The 20012-nt window shown below is 42.1% G+C and overlaps 1 protein-coding gene across 1 annotated transcript in view; it reads left to right on the forward strand.

The window, feature by feature from the left end:
* The window catches only part of mdh1b (malate dehydrogenase 1B, NAD (soluble)), a 53037-nt gene that overhangs the window by 22832 nt on the left and 10193 nt on the right, over positions 1-20012 (forward strand). Inside the window, exons 7-8 of the mRNA XM_060828163.1 lie at positions 11782-11957; positions 14200-14339. Coding sequence (XP_060684146.1) covers positions 11782-11957; positions 14200-14339 — 316 coding nt within the window. The remainder of the gene's footprint in view (positions 1-11781; positions 11958-14199; positions 14340-20012) is intronic.

Below are 20012 nucleotides of genomic sequence, written 5' to 3' on the forward strand. Positions count from 1 at the left end.
TGTCTGACCTGCTGTGCTTTGACCAGCAACACATTTTCAGCTAAGACGAGTATATGTAAACATCACTCAATTGAGTTTGTAATTTGGAAATTGGTCTTTATTTTAGTCACCTGTTCAAATTGTTTAGTGGCTTGTTTTATTAAAAAATGTGAAATCTTCCTGGGTGTGTCAATATAGGAGGGGTTAGCATCTATCTTCAATGTGGTCTGTATTCAGCATTGAGCTGTCTTCTTCCATTAAGTAATCTGGCGATACCTGTTTAAAGAAGCTCTTAGCTATTGCTGTTTAACCCCTTTGATTTATCAAAAAAAGGATGTGGATAAGACATACATCCGTACTCGAGTGAAAATTCTTCATTGTGAAGAACGTAGCTTTTATACTGTTGTGGGGAAAATCACCAGCCTCGGAGTCAGAGTCAGGGTTCAACAACAGAGTTCATTGTACAAGGAAATACTGGAGCTCTGGAGAGAGAAAGACACCAACAGCACAGTGAGCAGCTGTAATTCTTCTCTTAACCAGGAGCACATGTCAAGATATTTTTATTCATTTTGTGATATAATAGGACAGTGATAAGGTTATTGTCTCTATAACATAGTTTGTTCGTTGTAAACATTGCAGTCATTCATAGTTTCGCTGCAGTCATTGTCAGTTCCATCGCAGCCTTTGTTGATTTCAGCACGGTCATTGTCAGTTTCAATGTCTGCGCGGAAGTCCATTGCTATAGTAATGGGCATTAATCGCTCTCCCTGAGAATGATTAGATTAGATTCCCTACAGTGTGGAAACAGCCCCTTCAGTCCAACAAGTCCACACTGACCCTTGAAGAGTAACTCACTCAGACCCATTTCCCTCTGACTAATGCACCTAACACTATGGGGAATTTAGGATGGCCAATTCACCTGACCTACACATCTTTGGACTGTGGGAGGAAACCATTAAGTATCGAGCAGGCATGTCCATGTGATGGAGTTGACATGGGTGCCATTGCACTGACCACATATGAATTGTTTGCCCGTGGTCACATTCAAGCATGCCTGCTCACTGCAAGTGCAGATAAACTGTCCCCTGGTGACTGTACAGTGCTGATAAGTGCACTGTGTCTGAACGCATGAGTCATTTTTGGGAACCAGCGCATAAACGCATCCCCATCCCTGTCCTGTGAGACAGTGGATAATTACCGGATTTTCCCTTCCCTAGGCTAGGAAGGCCTGGCCCCATGGGGCGGTGGTCCTGCTCAGCTGCACACATCTACCCAGGAGCCCCCTTTGTATTTGCCTATCTGTCCCTTACACGATGCTCCCAAGGTGTCTGCTGTATACAGGTTGCGAGGGGTCCCAAAATAGGGATTCTACTGATCGCACCAGTGGGTAGCAGACAGTTTGGTTCCCATGCCAACTTAGGATGGTTTTATATGAGAGGTTGTCTTCAAATCCTGACATGCTCCTGACAGTCATGACACTAAAAAAAACAGTAAAATGCTTACAGGTATTTACACTTTATTAAAGTCATCAGTCAAAGTTGTTTTCATCAGGAGGTGCAGTTGTGCTGCTGTGTGGTTTGTTCTGTTGTGTTTTTGCTACTCCCCCCAGGATGACTGTCTTGCCCACCATTTCTGTCTGCACCTGGAGAATGGCCAATGACATTTGTTTGGTCATATGGGTCTTTAAACAGTTTTAGTTGGGTCCAGTGCTTCCATGCGCCTTTTCCTTTAATGTCTAGGCAAGCATAGGTGTCCTCACTTATTACCATGTTGTATGGCCCATTCCATTTTGGGACAAAGCCTGGTTTGTCAGGCAGTGCTCGCACCAGGATGCGGCTTCCTGCTGCTGGGACCTCAGGGATGATTTTGAGTTCCCCTGCCTTGTCCTTTTTGACCTGTTTATCAATTACAGATTCCCACGTCCCTTTCAAGTGGGCACTGAATTCTATCACATATCGCCGCATTCTGTCTTTTAGTGGACCCACTTTCATGCCACCTGTTATTATTGTCTCTGACAATTGCATTGCTCGCCCAGTCATTAATTCCTATGGTGTTAGCCCGGTTGGCTGATTCATGATGGCTCTTAATCTCATTAGTCTGGCTGGCAGCACTTCAGCCCATGTTCTGCCTGAGGCTTGCATAGCCTTACCTGAAGCATTTTTGAGCGTTCTATTCATTCTGTCTACCATCCCTGAGCTCTGGGGGTGATAGGGAATGTGGAATTTTTGTCTAATGCCGAGTAATTGGCAGACAATCTTCATGACCTTGCCTGTAAAATGTGGCCCTTGGTTGGAGTCGATCAGGAGGGGTACTTCCCACCTCGGCATTACCTCCTCCGCTAATATTCCGGCTACAGAGGTCACAGTGCAGCTTTTGGTCAGGAATGCCTCTACCCATCGGGTGAATTGGTCTATGTTGGCCAGGCAGTATGTTTTCCCACGGGAAGGTGATAGTGGCCCTGTAAAATTCATCTGAAAGTGTTCTCAGGGTCCCCTAGGTCTGGGCTGGTGCCCCATCTTAACTTTTATGGGTCTCTCTGGGTTGTGTTCTGCACAAACCGTGCATCTGCGGCAGTACTTGGCCACATCTCATCCCATTCCCTTTCACCACCGCATTCTCTCTAGGTTTGCTGTCATGGCCTCTGTATGTATATGGAGAGCCCATGGTTTGGTTCAAGCAATATGTTCTGTATACACGCTGGTGCTACCAACCTGTCTGCTTTCCTCCAGACACCATCCTCCCATTTGAATGCCCTCTACAGTTCCCATTGCTCTCTCACTTCCTGCGGGGTGTCCCCCTGTAGCTGCTGAATTTTGATAGCATCTTTCGCTAATTCAGTAGTGGCTATTGCAGCCTCGTCAATGGCTTCTTGTTCCCAGGCTTTCTGAGCTGCTCGGTCTGCTGCCTGGTTTCCTTTGAATTTTAGCCGACTTGGACTCTCTTTAGCTGGCTCCTTTTGATGGGCTTGTATTTTTATTACTGCAACATCTTTTGACTGTTCACTGGCATGCAATAGTGCTTGAATTCTTAATTGGTGTCTAATAGGGGATCCCCCACTGTGATGAACTCTCTTCTACTCCATGCCACCATGTAGTCCTGGACTACCCTGAAGGCATACTGACTGTCCGCATGTATATTCATGGTGTTTCCTTTTGCTAGTTCCAGTGCTTTGGTGAGGGCTACCATTTCTGCTACCTGACTTTCATCAATCCTCCTGGACATAATTGTTTCTAACTTATCATTTACCACAGACCATCCTGTTCGGGGCAACCCTGCTGCATATTTTCGTGACCCGTCCTCAAAGAGGTTCTCCTCAGCTGTGTCTAGGGGAGATATCTTTTACTCGCCCCCATCCTCATCCCCATCTATATCCCTACAATTGTTCAGTTACCTCAGCTGGGTTTTCTCCCATATCCCTAATTATTACCATGGATTGACTTGGGGGTAAACGAACTGCCTCCCACTTTGCCCTTCTCATATTGGAGGAGGTGCTCAGTTTCCCTGTGTTTAGCAAGTAGGATTACTGTGGGCTCGCTCACTCTAATGGCCCAAGCAACACAGTCTAAGGCTGCTATTCACCTGGGCAACCTGGTGACTAATGGCCCTTCTGAAGTTGAGTAGTACCCTGCAGGCTTTGTTCTACTACTGTGGTCTTGGGTGACCACTGTGGAGTAAAACCCTCCCTCATTATTGAAAATCCTTGCGGAGATCTGGCAGCCCTAGCCCAGGGACCAATATGAGTCAGGTTTTAAGCTGACTGTATGCCTCCTCCTGTTCTGGCCCGCAGGTTACAGGTTCCAAGGCGGGCTTGCCTCCTTTACTTAATCTCTGGATCAGTTCAGCCAATTTTGTGAACTTGGGTATAAAGCTCCGATTGTAGTTGAATACTGTGGCAGGTCGTGGCATCTGTTGGATTGCCTTCTTGCGGACGTTGAGCATTTCTTTGAGTCCCTGGGATATGAGGTGTCCCAGGTATAAGACTTGTGTTTTGTCAATTTGTGCCTTTGTGGGGCTGAGTTTTAACCCTGCGGTTGCCAATTCCTGTAATACTAGATATAAAGCTTCCTGGTGTCCAGACTCGGACTCTGAGGCAATTAGGATATCATCCACATATTGGAGGGCAGTGCTACCCTCTGGTAAATCTACTCTCTTCAGAATATCGCTCATCACCATGTGAAAAATACTGGGGCTGTTGTGGAATCCTTGTGGCAGGCACATCCACGTATACTGCCTGTCCCCTACTATAAAAGCGAATTTATTCTGGGACTCAGGGTGTAACGGAATAGACCAGAAACCGTTGGCTATATCCAAAACAGTAACAAATCTTGTGTTCGCGGGCCAAGGCATTTAAAATGGTGGAGGGGTCTGCTACAATGGGGTGCAATTTGGGGGTGACCTTATTTACTCCTGTATAGTCAATGGTGAGCCTGTATCTCACATCAGACTTTATTACTGACCACGTTGGGGAATTAGTCGTACTTGTGGTTGCTTTCAGGATTCCCTGTTTCCCTGTGGAGATAGTGCAAGGACTATCTCCACAACTGCTTTTCTGCTTCAGGTTTTATTGGGTATTGCCGGTGGGACTTATGCTCCGGTCCAGGAACCCTTATCGGGTCCATGTTAACTAGACCTGTATCTAACTTTGTTTCTGCTCATGTTCTGGGGACAGAGGTGCAGATGGCTCCAAATCCCCCCTTTTTGAGGTTCCAGTCCCTACTGGTGACTGTAGCCACTTTAATAGTTTCAGGATGACTTGTAAGTTTCCCAATCTTGGTCTTTTGACCATCCTGTCTGGGCCAAATCAATTTTCCTTATGCACAATTGATTAGAATATTATATTCTCTCATGAGATCATTGCCAATTATGGTGCCCTCATTATTTTGGCTTACATAGAATTTCATGGGGATATATACATGTATGTTGTTTATTTCTATGAGGGTAGTTTCGCGTAGGTAAGCTGGTGTTTTATCCCTCCTACCCCAGTTCAGTGAATCATTTTATTTGTGTGGGGTAAGGGTAAGTTTGTGATGGATACAGCTGTTCCTGTGTCTACTAGCATTTCACATTTCCTCACTCCTATTACTGCGGGCACGTAAATTCTCCCCTCTCCCTTACCCTCATGAATGGGGGCAGCTGGTTGTCAGCTCTGCTGACCTCGGGATTCCTGCAGTTTCGCGGTGTTCTGGGTGGTGTATGGGGGTGGCCCAGGCTTTTCCCAGCACACTGCTTCTATGTGTCCTGCTCTGTTGCAGTGGCTGCAGTATTTTACTTTGTTCCCTGATCGTGGGGCCCTCCATTCTCTAGCAAAGTGTCCCTGTTGGCCATAGTTGTGGCAGGATAGTTTTATTCTCCACCCGCCCTCTGAATGGCTTTCTCTAGGTTAAATTTTCTTTTGTTTAGAATAAATCTGACAAAGAATCAACAGTAATTCCATCAGTTCTGTCTCTATTTATTCAAATCACTACAGTCATATTTCTGCACGACTTTGCAGAAATTATTAATGAAATTCTGGAGGCTGGACTCTGAATATTCTTCATTCAAAATTTTATTAGTTTTGATCTTAAAGTAACTGTCAAAGACAATTTCAAGATATCTTTGTGAATAACTTGTTTTTTTTTTGCACCTTGGTGAGTTATCAGCTGCTCTCTTCATTGTAAATAGAAGCATTTTTACTTGCTTGCCTTCTGATTTAGTATTTAATTTGGAAGTTATTCTGTACTTTAAGAAGTGCTTTCTTTAAGATGCATTTTATTTGGCCAGCACGGTAATAAAATCTTACCGGCAATATTATTTCTGATGCCATGTTTTCCTAACGTGACTGTTTATTTTCCTAGCTTAGAAAGCTTTTGTTTTGCAGTAAAAGCTGAGTTGTTGTACTGCAGTGTTTGCCTGCATTTTGCATCCAAAATGGAATATTCCTATCTTTCATGGCCAAAATAGAAAGTTCACTGGATGAACGCTGCAATTCACAACCTTAATAAATGATTCCTGTTACTTTATTGGCTTAACTGCACGCTTCCCACTGCTTGCAGCTTTAGTAAATGATGTCCACTTTAATCTTCATTTCACTAAAATATTCCCACCGTTTGAGGTTTTTAGAGATGAGTCCAGCTTGGTTTAATAATGTTCTCCTGCGTCATTCCCGTTGTCTGCAGTTCCAGTAATAATTTCCATTTCTTTCATGGCTGGATGCTTTCTAGTCCCTATGGTTTAACTAGTCTTTAATGCAGTTTCAATGACATATCTCCCATCTTTTCTGTGGCTTTCATAAAGTCTTCTAAATTTCTTTTTCCATTAAACTGGTGGTGTTTAGGTTTCTGATCTGCCCCTTTGTCTCTTTAATTCTGGCATTACGTGTCCCCAAGTCTGCAACTTCAGTTTAATTTGCTTTGTGGCCCTTGATTTTCCTTGCTGTATTGTGCCTTACAGTGCCAAACTGCTATGGAAATAACCTGAGCTGTAGTTCCTTAATTTTTGCTTTGCCTGCGTATGATACCTTGGAATCTTAGGTCTGGATTTTCACGTAGCATCTTCCACACAGCACACCTGACCCAAATGTGACTTTGCCTCAAGACCTCTGTTTCCATACGCAGGGTTCGGGTTCATAGTACAGCTTATGAATTTGATGGAGTATACATATAGAGGCTGTCTGACTAGCGGACTCACCTCAATTCACATTAGCCCAGTTTTCAATAGTGTTTCATTGCCCCCTGAATCTCACCTGTCATTCCACCCACCATGCCAAGCCATGTCCACTTCCTACACCTTCAGATCCCTAGGCCACCTCCATAGGCCTTTCAGTTCCCCTCACATTCACCATGCCACCCAGAACGCCTCGTCACCACATGTCCCCTCAGATTGCCCATGTCTTTTCTCTGTCTCCTGTATACATTTTATACATTCACCCAATATCCATTATGTACAATGCTCAGGGGTCATACAGTTACAATGAGAATTATCTTAAATATAGTTTTTTTTAGTTATCATCTGCTCCATTTCAAAGCAGACTGCTTGTCAATCATTTTCAAAAGCAGAGGATTTTTTTGTATCACAGCATTTAAGTTAGAGCTGTCTGCATTTAAGTTATAGCACCCAATGTATCAAGGAGAGTTTACTAAGAGACTGTTCCTACATCTTTGAAAGTATCATGGCACTTCCTCCATTGGAAAGATCAGTGTAATGAGTGTCAACACTTATAAAATGCCAGTCAATTTAATAGTTAACTTATTTTTGCAGATTTCCTTCCTGGAGACCTGTAATGATTCACTGCATTAAAAAAGACACCTACATTACAGTACAACATCTAACAATGACATTTGAAGATGTTGCACATATGTTGTACAATGGTCCCAAATCTTCAGCAGGCTTCTACCAGTGTTACAAATTTTCCAAGTGGATGAATTCTGTTTGGACTTTTAAATCCTGCATGAGTGCACGCAAGTCATGTGTAGGAGGGTGTATGGTTTTCCTGATTTGGAGGGGCTGATTTTGGACTGGGGTGGACAAAGTTAAAAGTCACATAACACCAGATTATAGTCCAACAGGTTTATCCAAATAAACCTGCCGGACTATAATCTGGTGTTGTGTGATTTTTAACTATAGTTTTCCTGTGTTCCTCAAAGTGGTGACACTGAGCTTGACTGAGGTGCATGTATTTTTCACACTTCCTGACCCGCAAAAAGGCTGCATGCGAAAGGCACTGGCTAGGCACAGCGGGAAAAATAACAGTTGAGTGTTTTGTAACCACATTTGCATTTACGTTGAGAGATGACAAGATGCCCATTCGACTTTGAAGTTGATCTGCACTTTCCTGCAGTTATCCTTCTCAAGAGAATGGTATCAGGTTCTGCAGCTTGGAATGCCCACGCGGAATAAGAGGAGCAGCACTAACAACACCAAAACTGACAGCAACGGCACCAGTGAGAGCAGCAGCTGCCTTCTCCTCAGCTTCCTGTCTTCTGCATGACAGAGGGCACAATAAGCAGCTTTGTCTCAAAGGAGGCAATATCCCCATACAGTGTTTGCTGATTGGGGATCATCATTCTGAATGGGACTGAGTGACAGGAGACTCAGACTTTGCTGCATGTCAGTGCTGATCTCTGTACACTCTTGGTGCAAGATGTATTCCAAGTGGGCTTACATTGCCAGTGACTGTCAATGTGCAGATATCTGTAGAATTTCACAATCCACTGGACAGAAGTGCCCCTCCCAGGTGACCGATTCCATGTTTGTCGGCACTTAGGACCACTTCGCTACTGATGAGGCCACTCAGAATCAATTCTTATGAAGAGTCATATTGGACTAGAGCTATTAACTCTGTTTCATGCTCCACAAATGCTGGCAAACATGTCAAGTTTCTTGCACAGTTCTTTTACTTCAGATCTCCAGCATCTGCAGTATTTTGCTTTTATTGGAATCAGCAGGGTCTCGGATTTTCTATCTGGAATCCCGTGGGACCAAGGAGTCACAACCTCCACATGTGACAGGAAAGGTATCTTGAGATTGGAGTATTCATCAGTTGGAAGAGATTCTTGCTCTGCAGTGTTCAGCTGGTATGTAACCACTGGGACGTACATTGTTTATAGATGTCTGAGCAAGATATCTCAGAAGCTGCCATAATGCTTTCATTCTGCATCAATCATGTCTCCCATAAAACTTTGCACCTGAAAAGATGTGTCAGCAAATTACGCCTTTCAGACAAAAAGCTATCCTCTTAAGGATGTGACTGTGGATACTTTTGAGAAAGCTGACATGTGATGAGCAACAGAAGCCAAATGAGTACAGTAGTGGTCCTTGAGCAAGTCATTGGGTTGCTGAGAATGCTACTCAGGTGCCAAGGCAGTCTGCAGATTGTGTACCTTGCTGTGTGTCCTGAATATCAGTGGTCTGCTATGCTTGTGCAACATTGTGCAGTAGAGCTGACAAGGAGAGGATGAAGATAGGGACTACTCTACATCTAACTCCCCAGGGAGTTGACTTAAACTTTCAGTGTAATTTTCAAATCCTGCCTCTTTCCACTCATACTTTTTGCTGTTTTTCACTTCACTACCGATGACCCCCCTCATTTCACCATTACTGACCTGCCCTCTCAGTTCCCACCAACCTCACTCCTTTAAAAAGAAACTCTAAAAATATTTTTTTTTCCCCTGTTGTGTCTTTATTTGCCAATCTACTCCCTAATTTTAAATGTTGCACTTTTGGTTAGAATCCATTATTTTGTACACTTTACTATAAAGCATGCAGTGTGCAGATCTTTGAATGAGTGAGTGTGTAGAGTTATAAATTGGTGTCTGTTAGTACTAAAACAAAAGCACAATTGTAATGTTCAGTAATATATTCTGCATGACCATTTGGTTTATTAAATTATTTCAAGATAATTGGTAATGAACGTAATGAGTAGCATTGATAATTGAAATCTTTATATTTTACGAGAGGCGGATGCACATATGGTGACACACAGGAATTGTAATTCTGTGAGTCAGACTGGATAGATCAGAAGAACCTTTTGCCTGTCAGCTATCATTTATGCATTTGTATAATATATGAATTGCTCAGATTTGGAGTTGCGCACATTAAACTGAGACACATGAGCTGGATTTCATCCCATAAAGAGATGCCTATTTGGGCCAATAGTGACTGTAGTGGAGTGATAGACAATTGTTTAACCTATGGGAAAAATTGATAGGATATAAAAAGAAATGATGTACAAAAGATTTTGTAATGCAGCAATATGAACTAGATTGTATGGAGCATTGTGATTCTTCCGCATTGTCCCTCAGCGAAAAATTGAGCTCCAGCATGAACAGCAGGAAGGTCAATTGGCCACTTGTAACCAGAGATAAGGTTTCTACCCTTCAATGGCAAAAAAGTCTTAATGCCAAGGCTGCCTTAAGAGCTTAGGTTGAGGTGAGGGTAGGTAGGCCATCCTATTCCTCTTCTTCTGCACGTAAAATTGCAGACTGTTCAAGGGTGGATGGGTGGGTGGTTTGAGGCTTCTGGAGAATTTTATAGGCTTCCCCCTCCACCACCTGCAAAGCCATTGACAAGGGACCAGAAAGTTCTGGCCCTTTAAAGACCTCTGTGATGATTAGTGATTCACTGAGCTATTTACACGGGCTTCTAAACTAAAATCAGTATATTGGTTTATATTTTTTCAATATAAAAGCCAGGTGATTTTTAGACCAAGTGTCTTGATTGTTAACAGTTTTTCTCTTCATTTGTGAGCTAGTCGGTTTGGCACGTTTGATTATGTGAAATGTCATGAGCAGTTTTAGTCCAGTTGTTAGAGTGGTGAGGGCTTCTGATACCAATATCGCTATTCTTTTAGTCTTCTGGTGTCAATTAATGCCATCATTTCAATGAGAAAGAACATTGCTATGGTCATTCCAGATTCTTCCACTTCATTACCAACGAGGATCTTCAGTAATCATGTTCCTAACATCAGAATCACCTCCAAAGCCATCTTTTCTTTTCACCAGCAAAAGCCCCTTCAATTTTTTGACCACTGGTTTAGAACGAGGGCTTTAATTGGAGAGTCCAAGGCAAATAATATTGATCTCCTTAGACCAGAGAAAGATAAAGGTTCAAATTTGTGAAGAGATTTATCAAAATTATTAAAACTAGCAGGTGGGTCGATATCCAGTGGATGCAGATCTAAAATAATTGGGAAACAAATTGAGATAAGAGGAAGGTGAGGAGAGTTTAGTTTACACCATGTAGTTAGGGTCTGAATGAATGAATTATTTTATTGTCATGTGTATTTCACAGCAAGAAAACAGCAAAATACAGTGAAAAGCTTTTCCTCAGTCTAAGTAAAGTTAGCATCCAAGCTGAGTGAGTAATAGGGAGGGCAAATTGAATGCTGGCCTTTATTTCAAAGGAAATGGATATTAAAAAGTAAACTACAACCAAACAAGGCAATATTGTAGTCAGACCACAGCTTGAATACTTTGAGCAGTTTTTGTATTAGATTATAAGCTGCTAGTTCTGCCACCCTCAGTGGGATGTCACTACCAGACATACATTATCCTTCCCTCCCTTGCTAGCATTTTGCACAGACTATTCCCTTTGGGATACCCCTGAACTAGGGAAAGATATATTGGCATTAGAGGCAGTCCAGAGAAGATTCATTAGACTGATACCAGGTATGCAGGACTGTCTTCTGTGGAGGGGTTGATTAAGTTTGGTATGTACTCATTGGAAAATAGAAGAATGGGAGGCAACTGTATTAAGAAATGCAAGCATCTATGGGACTTAACAGGGTACATGAGAAATGGTTGTTTCTCATTGTGGGTGAGTCTAAAACCAAAGGGCATAATCTCAGAATAAAAAGTCACTCATTTCATCCAGAGATGAGGAGGAATGTCTTCTCTCAGGGGCAGTGAACCTCTGGAATTCTTTACTGCAGAGGGTTGGATCATTAAGTATGTTTGAGCCTGAGACTGACAGATTCTAAATGAACAAGGGAATTGAGGGTTATGGGGAAAAGGCAGGGAAGTTAAGTTGAGGATCATCAGATCAGCCATGATCTCAGTGAATTATGTAACAGGCTCATTGGACTGAATGGCTACATCTGCTCTTATTTCATATAGTCTTTTAATTTGATGTCCTCGCCTCCCATTCCCAATGTATGCTGTCTGTTGTGCCTTTCCCATCAGAAATGTTTTGCTGCATAATTGTAAGTTGCTGTACCTGAGTTACTCATTCAGCACCATTCATTGAAAATAATTGTCATGAAGCAGCTTGGGTTTGCACTCATTATTACCTGTCATTGAGCGTGTTTGCCTCAAACTCTTGTTTCAGAAATTGGATCGAAGAGGAATTTGTGGAAGAATTGCATGAGCATCGACCAAAAATTCAAGCAGCATTGAAACACAGTCTGGGCCTCTCCACTGCCGTTGCGATACATAAAGTCTTGAATTGGTGGTATCATGACTCACCACCAGGGGAGTTTATATCTCTTGGAGTTGTCAGTCAAGGTGGGCCAACCTGTTGAGAAACATCTTTTCTTTCTTCTGTTACCTTCTCTCTTCACCAACTGACTCATGTAAGGCAAGGTACAGTTCTGTAAGGAATTACTGATTTTATTGCTTCATGTAGAAAGCACAAAGAACAATATAACACAGGATCAGGCCCTTCAGCCCACTAAGCCTGTGCTGACACATGTTGCCTCTGTCAACAAAAAACCTTTTGCTCTACATGGTCCACAGTCATCTGTCAAAATGCCTCATAAATATTACTATTATATTTGGTTCTACCACCTCCTCCATAAAAACTTGCCTGTCACATTTCCTTCAAACCTTCCCCCATTTACCTTAAACAAATGTTCCCGGTTCATTTCCACATTTCTACCCTGGGAAAAAGACTCTGACTATCCATTCTATCCATGCCTCTCATAATTTTGTAAACTTCTATCAGGTTGTCCCTTCAGCCTGTGATGTTCAAGTGAAAATAAACCAAGTTGTCCAATCTCATCTCATAACTAATGCCCTGCAACCAGGCAGAAACATCTGGACTTGCAACATTAGATTGCTGTCTGTCCATTGATGCTGCCTGACCTGCTGTGATCATTTGTTGTTTTCAAGACATACTCCAGCATCTGCAATAATCTGCTCCAACATCCTGGTAGACCTTCTCTGTACCCTCCCTAAAGCCTCCACATCCTTCTGATCATGTGGTAGCTGGAACTGTACAGTATACAATATTCGAATTGTGGCCTAACTAAAGTTCGTTACAACTGCAACAAAAGCATCACATTTTAGCCAACATAGTCCTGGCCTCACTCTTAAGTTCTAGACTTCCTAGCAAGAGTTGCTGGAGAACACTCGGTTGATCTCTCTGCTATCTAATTCAGGAGGGATGTGATTGATGTTGTTCCCTTAAACATATCAGAAAACACAGCCCAGATCAGGGATTAGATCCAAGGACTACATCCCCAGGTTCACAACGTTTTACAATCAAACATTCTTAAGCCATTTAATTGAATCAGTCAGTGATAATTGGCAGTTCAACCAGTGAAATGATCTATCTCACATAGACATCAGGTGGCAGAACGTTGTTTGGGAAGTGGGGGTCTTGCCTGCCAACAGGAGAGCTGGTAAGAGACTATTAATGTCTCTGGTCAGAAAGACTTGCTGAACCATAAGCCATACCAGCCAGTGATGAGTCCATCCATGGGTGTAGCTAGAATCCCACCTTACCGCAAAGCAAGAGGGGAAGGCACGTGGCTCAGTGTTTAGCACTGCTACCTCACAGCAACAGAGACCTGGGTTTGATTCCATGTTGGGACAACTTTTTGTGTGGAATTTGTATGTTCTCCCCGTTACTGCGTGGGTTTCCTCTGGGTGCTCCAGTTTCCTCCCACAGTCCAAAGATGTGCAAGTTAGGTGGATTGGCCATGCTCAATTTCCCAGAGTGTTCAGGAATGTGCAGATTAGGTGGATTAAACATGGGAAATGCAGAGATACAGGGATAGAATATGGGGATGGGGCTGGGTGGAATACTGTTCAGAGGGTCGGTGTGGCCTCAATGGGCCAAATGGCCTGCATCAACGCTGTAGGGATGCTAAGATTCTAAGCCCTCGGGAATGGAAGTCCTGCCTACCAAAAGCTGCTAGCCAATCAGAATCCAGCTTCACTTTGCTATTCACTAAGATCCTGGCTGATCTAATAACTCCACATTCCCACCTACTCCCCATAACATTTCACCGTCATGCTTATCAATGATCTATCTACCTCCGGCTTATAAATATTCAAGGAATTTGCTTCCACTTTGTTTTAAGGAACCAACTGACCCTTTGAGAAAAAAAGAACTCTTCCCATTTAAATGAGCATCCCCTTAATTTTAAACAGTAACTCCTATTCTTCCTGGTTTTCTGATCAATATTTATTCCTCCATCAATATCACTGAAACAGTTTATCTGATCGTTTTCACAATGCTGGTTGTGGGACTCACTGTACACAAACTGGGTCACCTGTTTCTTACATTACAAGAGCAAATAGACTTTTAAAAAGTGTTTTGTTTGCTGAAAACTTCCAAAATTTCCTGAGGATGTGAAATGTTCAGTACAGATATGTGAAACAGCACACCATGAGAGGAAATTAACCTCCACCCCTTCCCCAGGGTTCTGAAAACTTCTATGACTCCATCACAATCAATTGTTACAAAGGCAGGCACTGAAATATTTAATGAGATGCAGCATCTTCTGATCCTGTGCTCCAGGTGATTTTGACATTCCATCAGGCATCATCTTCTCTGTGCCAGTTCGATTCTGTGGTGGAAAGTGGGTGATTCAGTCACAGATTGAGATCAGTGAGGAGACAAAAGACAAACTGAAGGACATTGTTCAAGAACTGAAGAAGGTATGGCCTCAATAGCAATAGAAATTTATTTGAACATGCCAACACAGTGCTCCTATTTAATGCCAATCTGATGAAGGAGTCCTCAGTGTGTGGTCAATACAATATCAGCCGTAGCCCAGTTAGCTGCAATTTTACCTCTTGAGTCAGAAAGTTGGAGGTTCAAATCTCACTGCCAAACTTTCACACAAAAATCAAAGCTGACACTCCAGTGAGGGAGTGCTGGAGATGATGTCTTTTGAATGAGACATTAAGCTGAGCTCTGTTTGCTACATCAAGATTCCACATAACTACTTTGAAGAAGCAAGCAAGAAATTTCTCCCTTCACGCACAAAGAACACTGGAGAAACTCAGCATTTGTGTAGAGAGAAACAGAATCTGGTCAGAACTGAAGAAGAGTCATACCGCTCTTAAAATGTTAACTCTGTGTTTCTGTGTCCGCAGATGTTGCTGAGTTTCTCCAGCATTATCTGTATTTGTTTCATGCACTGTGTTTTGCATTTAGTCAAGTGGTTTCTCCCTGTTTGGTTCACGTTTATTCCCTTTCACTGTCAATAAAAGTAGATTACCTGATCATTATCACATTGTTGTTCCAGGGAGCTTGCTGTACATAAATTGACTGCTGCATTTCCTGCATTACAGCAGTGATTACATTTCAAAAGTACTTAACTGGCTGTAAAGCACTTTGAGAACTCAAGTGGTTATGAAAAACACGACATAAATCAAAGTTGTTGTTTTCTTTGTATCTTACATTGCCTCTGTGGGCTGTGCTAATAATTCCTTAATGTGGTTTTGAGGCAAATTTTGTTCGCTAACACTTCTATAAAATGGCTGAGAGTATTTTAGTTTATAAAACAAGTTGTCATTTGATGGAACAATTATTTAAAGAGTAGAATAAATGGACTAGGCGCTGAATTGCACAATACATTTTTCTAATGTTTGGGACAGATCAAACAGCTATATCATTTACCAGCATATACCAGCATTATACACGTCCTCGAAAGTGACTTAGTAAGACTGAGGTGGTCACAAGAAAAAGAAAGCCTTTCTCATATTAAATAGTAATTGGCAATGAATGCTGAATTTGATGGCACTACCTAGATTCTGTGAACAATTTACAAAATAGTATTGTTTGAAATTTTTCCTTTCTCTCACTTGTTTCTATTGAATTCCTACTTCATCACACAGGAGTACAATTTTAATTTCTCTGATGAGGAGACTAAGGTAGAATTTAGTTTCTTACCTGGTCTAGATCAAGCATTTCAGACAAGAAACACTGATGGAGCAGTCTCTTTTTAAAAGGAGGATTCAGTTCTCGTGGAAGAACAGCAACAGACAGGTAGCTATCCTTCACTCACTTGATTGCACTGTGTACATAAAAGTATGAACTCAGGAAATTCCAAGGAATTTCAGGTTTTTGATTATACTTTTTTTTCCCATTGAAACCACAACAGAACCTCTTGGTTTGCAAGGGGAAATTATATATTGGAAGAATGTGAACAATAACTTTACCCAAACCCATCCCCACATAAAAGAGATTAGATTCCTAACATGGTGTTCAACACCAACAGAAAAACCCAGTCCTCAAGGAACAGCATTGATCAGGCATCTTGAATTATGACAGCAGTTTCATGGGCAGAAGACTTGTGTTCTCACACATTAATTGCACCAACACTGTGCTCAATAGCATTGATTCTTTGAACACCACAACATTGTTTAAGGCGTCAAAATGGCATCCATTGTGTACTTCTGTCAAAGAACATGCCAGATACCATATTTTTAAAATCGATTAATAAATGCATGCCTAATGTCTGCTAGAAATATACAGAGTGGGCAGATCATGATGCAAATTAGTGTGCAATGCTGACTTAACAGCAGCACTACTATTTTAGAGCTCAACGCTCCAGCTTACTCTCTCTCTTAACCTCCTACACCTGAATATGCCTTTTACACTTGAAGAACCCATTACCAGCACTATTTAAAGAGATCATCATCTTACTTACATGCCTGTTGTTGTACTTATTTATTCTAGCTGTTGCTGCAATTTACACATTATATGTGTTTTTCTAGACTTGTTCAAAAAAACTCAAGAGCAGTGGCCCAGCTGCAGTCTTCCTACGGTCATGTGTTGGCTTGGCTGCAGATAGTTACTTTCAGACAAGGGCAGTGGCCTTTGGAACTTCCCATTGGCATTGATCATGGCTGGTGAAATGCGCAGGGCAGCACAAGTTGCTATAAAGTGGAGATGGGGAAGGGCTGTCAAGCTGGAGACTATATTCACAGAAGGACTTCAGAAAGCAGATCTATGGAGAGGAAATTGCAGAAATGCTGCTATGCCCAAGAAGCCCCTTTGCACACTGAACCGTGAAGGCAGAAGTTTGAATTTCCACAAAAGCAATCTTAGATTCCATGGCAGCACACAGACATTGGGCTGTAATGGAAGCTGAGACATCATGTTTGACTCCACAGGACTGTTGTTGAAGGTGGCTGCCATTTCCACATCGAAAAGGAAGGGTTCCGAGATCTGTATACAGCCCATCCAAAGCCATATTTGTGCTTAGACCTTTCCATGCTCATTTACCTTCAAACCAGGTTTTCTGATAGACTTTTCAGTGCACTAAGTGTATATACCTATCAATCTCTGTAGCCTGGTTCTTTGACACAATCACCTGAATCCTCTAATGTCTAAACTCACCCACCAGTGAGCTGGCATCTGTGCTATCTTTCCCCCATCTCCAGCCTCATTCCTCCATTTTTGTATACAAAGTATTACTTAGTGTAGATCTCACCTCTATACAAGCCTCTTAAACTACCTGCAATATTAGTCACTGAATTAGTGACTACTATTCTGAAATTAAGTGACAGTCTGCCTTTACCTTGCTCCTCTCTTGCTTTTCCCACTCGGGTTGCAGTTCTTGGGTAATTAAAATGAAATGGGGCAAATGTTGGTCATGGTGACGGGTCAGAAAAAAAATTAGGAAGTGCATACTTATACTACCTGCAACGTGTAAGCCTGAGAAGGATTAGAGATAAGGGAGAAGTGGTAGAGAATGGGTTTGTATAACTATGAGGATATCATCACCTTCAACAGATTCCTTTTGTAAGAGAATGTGAGATTGGGGCTCTCTGTTTCAAAAGAAGAGAGCGCCCATTTAAGGCAGGGACAAAGATAATTTTTTCCTCACAGAAGGTCAAGAGTCAAAAGGTGATGAAAGCAATATGCTTGAATATTTTTAAGGCAGAGGTAGATGGATAGATTTGGTAACCAAAAGGGTGGGCTGTAATCAGGGTGGGTGGGAATGTGGGTTAATCAGCTCATCCATGATCTGATTGGATGACAGAACAGGCCTAAGGAGCTGAGTGGCCTATTCCTCTTCCTAATGTTAATGTCTGTATCCAGCAATGCTAACACCTTCAGTTCATTGATGTTCCTTCTTATATAGTCCACTATTGTCTCTCCTCCGTGACATTCCTGTCCCCCTCCCATCATCTCCTGATTGTGTATCACTTTTTCCATCAAAGAAGCGGGAAGCAGGTCAGTGTACGGTTTATTTGGGTGATGGGCCTATCATGACAGTTGGCTTGCAGCAGTGCTAAATCTGAGGCTGTGTTGAAGCGTATAGATGTTAATTATGAGTCCTATTTATTGATTGAGTTTGTTGGAAAGTGAATGCTGGGGTGTAGGAATTGAGCAGCTGCCGAGAGCCAGTCTCCACTGGTGGTCAAACAATCCAGACAGGCTATGAGGCCTTCTCTGTTTAGTTGGCCACTGCTGCAACCACAGGTCCCTTAGCTACGCACAGCAGTGGCTGAGGAGGGCGTGGTTGAACTCGTAAACATAAAAGGTTGAAGAGAAAGCACCCTCTCTCACCCTTACTCACAATGGAAGACTGCTGCTTCTTCTTTGCTGAATGGCCTCCTCCTGGCAAGTTTCAGTCTATTTTCGAATAGTGCAGAACATGGACAAGATTATAAACTGGAAGAACATACCCCACCAAAAATGGTAATAGAGTCATGGATTCATAGAGGTGTATAGCACATCTATTGGTCCAACTTGTCCATGCCTACCAAATATCCTAAATTAATCTAGTCCCATTTGCCACCATTTAGCCCATATCCCTCTGAATTCTTCCTATTCATATACCCATCCAGATGCCTTTTAAATGTTGTAATTGTACCAGCCTCCACCACTTCCTCTGGCAGCTCATTCCATACACGCACCATCCTCTGCGTGAAAATGTTACCCCTTAGGCTCCCTTTTAAATCTTTCCCCTCTCATCTTAAACCTGTGCCCTTTAGATTTGGACTCCCCTAACCTGGGGAAAAGACCTTGTGATGCCCCTCATGATTTTATAAATCACTATGAGGTTACCCCTCAGCCTCCAACACTCCAGATAAAATAACCCTAGCCTATTCAGCCTCTCTCTATAGCTCAACCCTCCAAACTTGGCAACATCCTTGTAAATCTATTCTGAACCCTTTCAAGTTTCACAACATCTTTCCTTTAGCAAAGAGACCAGAATTGTACACAATATTCCAAAAGTGGCCTAACTCATGTCCTGTACAGCCGCAACATGACCTTCCAACTCCTATACTCAATGCTCTGACCAATAAAAGAAAGCATACCAAATACCGTCTTCACTATCCTGCAACTCCACTTTCAAGGAGCTATGAATCTGCTCTCCAAGGCCTCTTTATTAAGCAACACTCCCCAGGGCCTTCCCATTAAGTGTATAAGTCCTGCCTTGATTTGCCTTTCCAAAATGCAGCACCTCACATTTATCTAAATTAAACTCTATCTGCCACTCCTCAGTCCATAGGCCCATCGGATCAAGATCCTGTTGTACTCTGAGGTAACCTTCTTCGCTGTCCACCACGCCTCTAATTTTGGTGTCTAATAACCGTATCTCCTGTGTTCACATCTAAGTCATTTGTATAAATAATGAAAAGCAATGGACTGAACACCAATCCTTGTGACACACCGCTGGTCACAGGCCTCCAGTCTAAAAAACAACCTCATCACCATCCTCTGTCTTCTACTTTCAAGCCAGTTCTGAATGCTTAGAAAGTAAAAGATTACTTTATTCTAATCTGTTATATTGCAAAGAAAAATTAATTGAAAAGAGCAAGATTTAACTATTCTTAGCTTTAGATCAGTGACCTAAGCAAGCAAGTCAAATAAAGAGTAAAAAATGTATCACTTTGACCCATCAATTTGTGAAGCAGGAAGGTAAATGGGAGAGGAAGGTTGTCATAATAGGTTAGGTTAGACTTAGATGCTTGGATCAGGAGTAGACTGGCTTTCTTCTATTAAAGTGTCAAGTTCTTTTCTGTTCCATTACAGGCTGTGAATTGGGCCATGTTTGCGGTTCTCCAGCTCCTCAGAAATGTGACGGAACAGACGATCGAAACCGCTTTGTTCACTGAATGACAAATGTTCAATGTTTAAGGAATAGATCATAGTATTGAGTCCTCTTTCAAAATAGGTGTCTCACTGTTGAGAGTCATTAAAAAGAAAAGTTATAAAGGTTTTGGTTTAACTCTAATATAATTTTTATGTAAACTCAAGTTTTCTTGGATAGTTTTGTTGAGATGGTGCTTTTTAATGACTTAATTAGAGTGCGAGGAGATACTGAGCACAGTGGAGAGTGAGAGGGATCAATGTCATTTGAAGTA

Source organism: Hemiscyllium ocellatum, chromosome 7, assembly GCF_020745735.1.
Source record: "Hemiscyllium ocellatum isolate sHemOce1 chromosome 7, sHemOce1.pat.X.cur, whole genome shotgun sequence".
NCBI lineage: Eukaryota > Metazoa > Chordata > Chondrichthyes > Orectolobiformes > Hemiscylliidae > Hemiscyllium > Hemiscyllium ocellatum.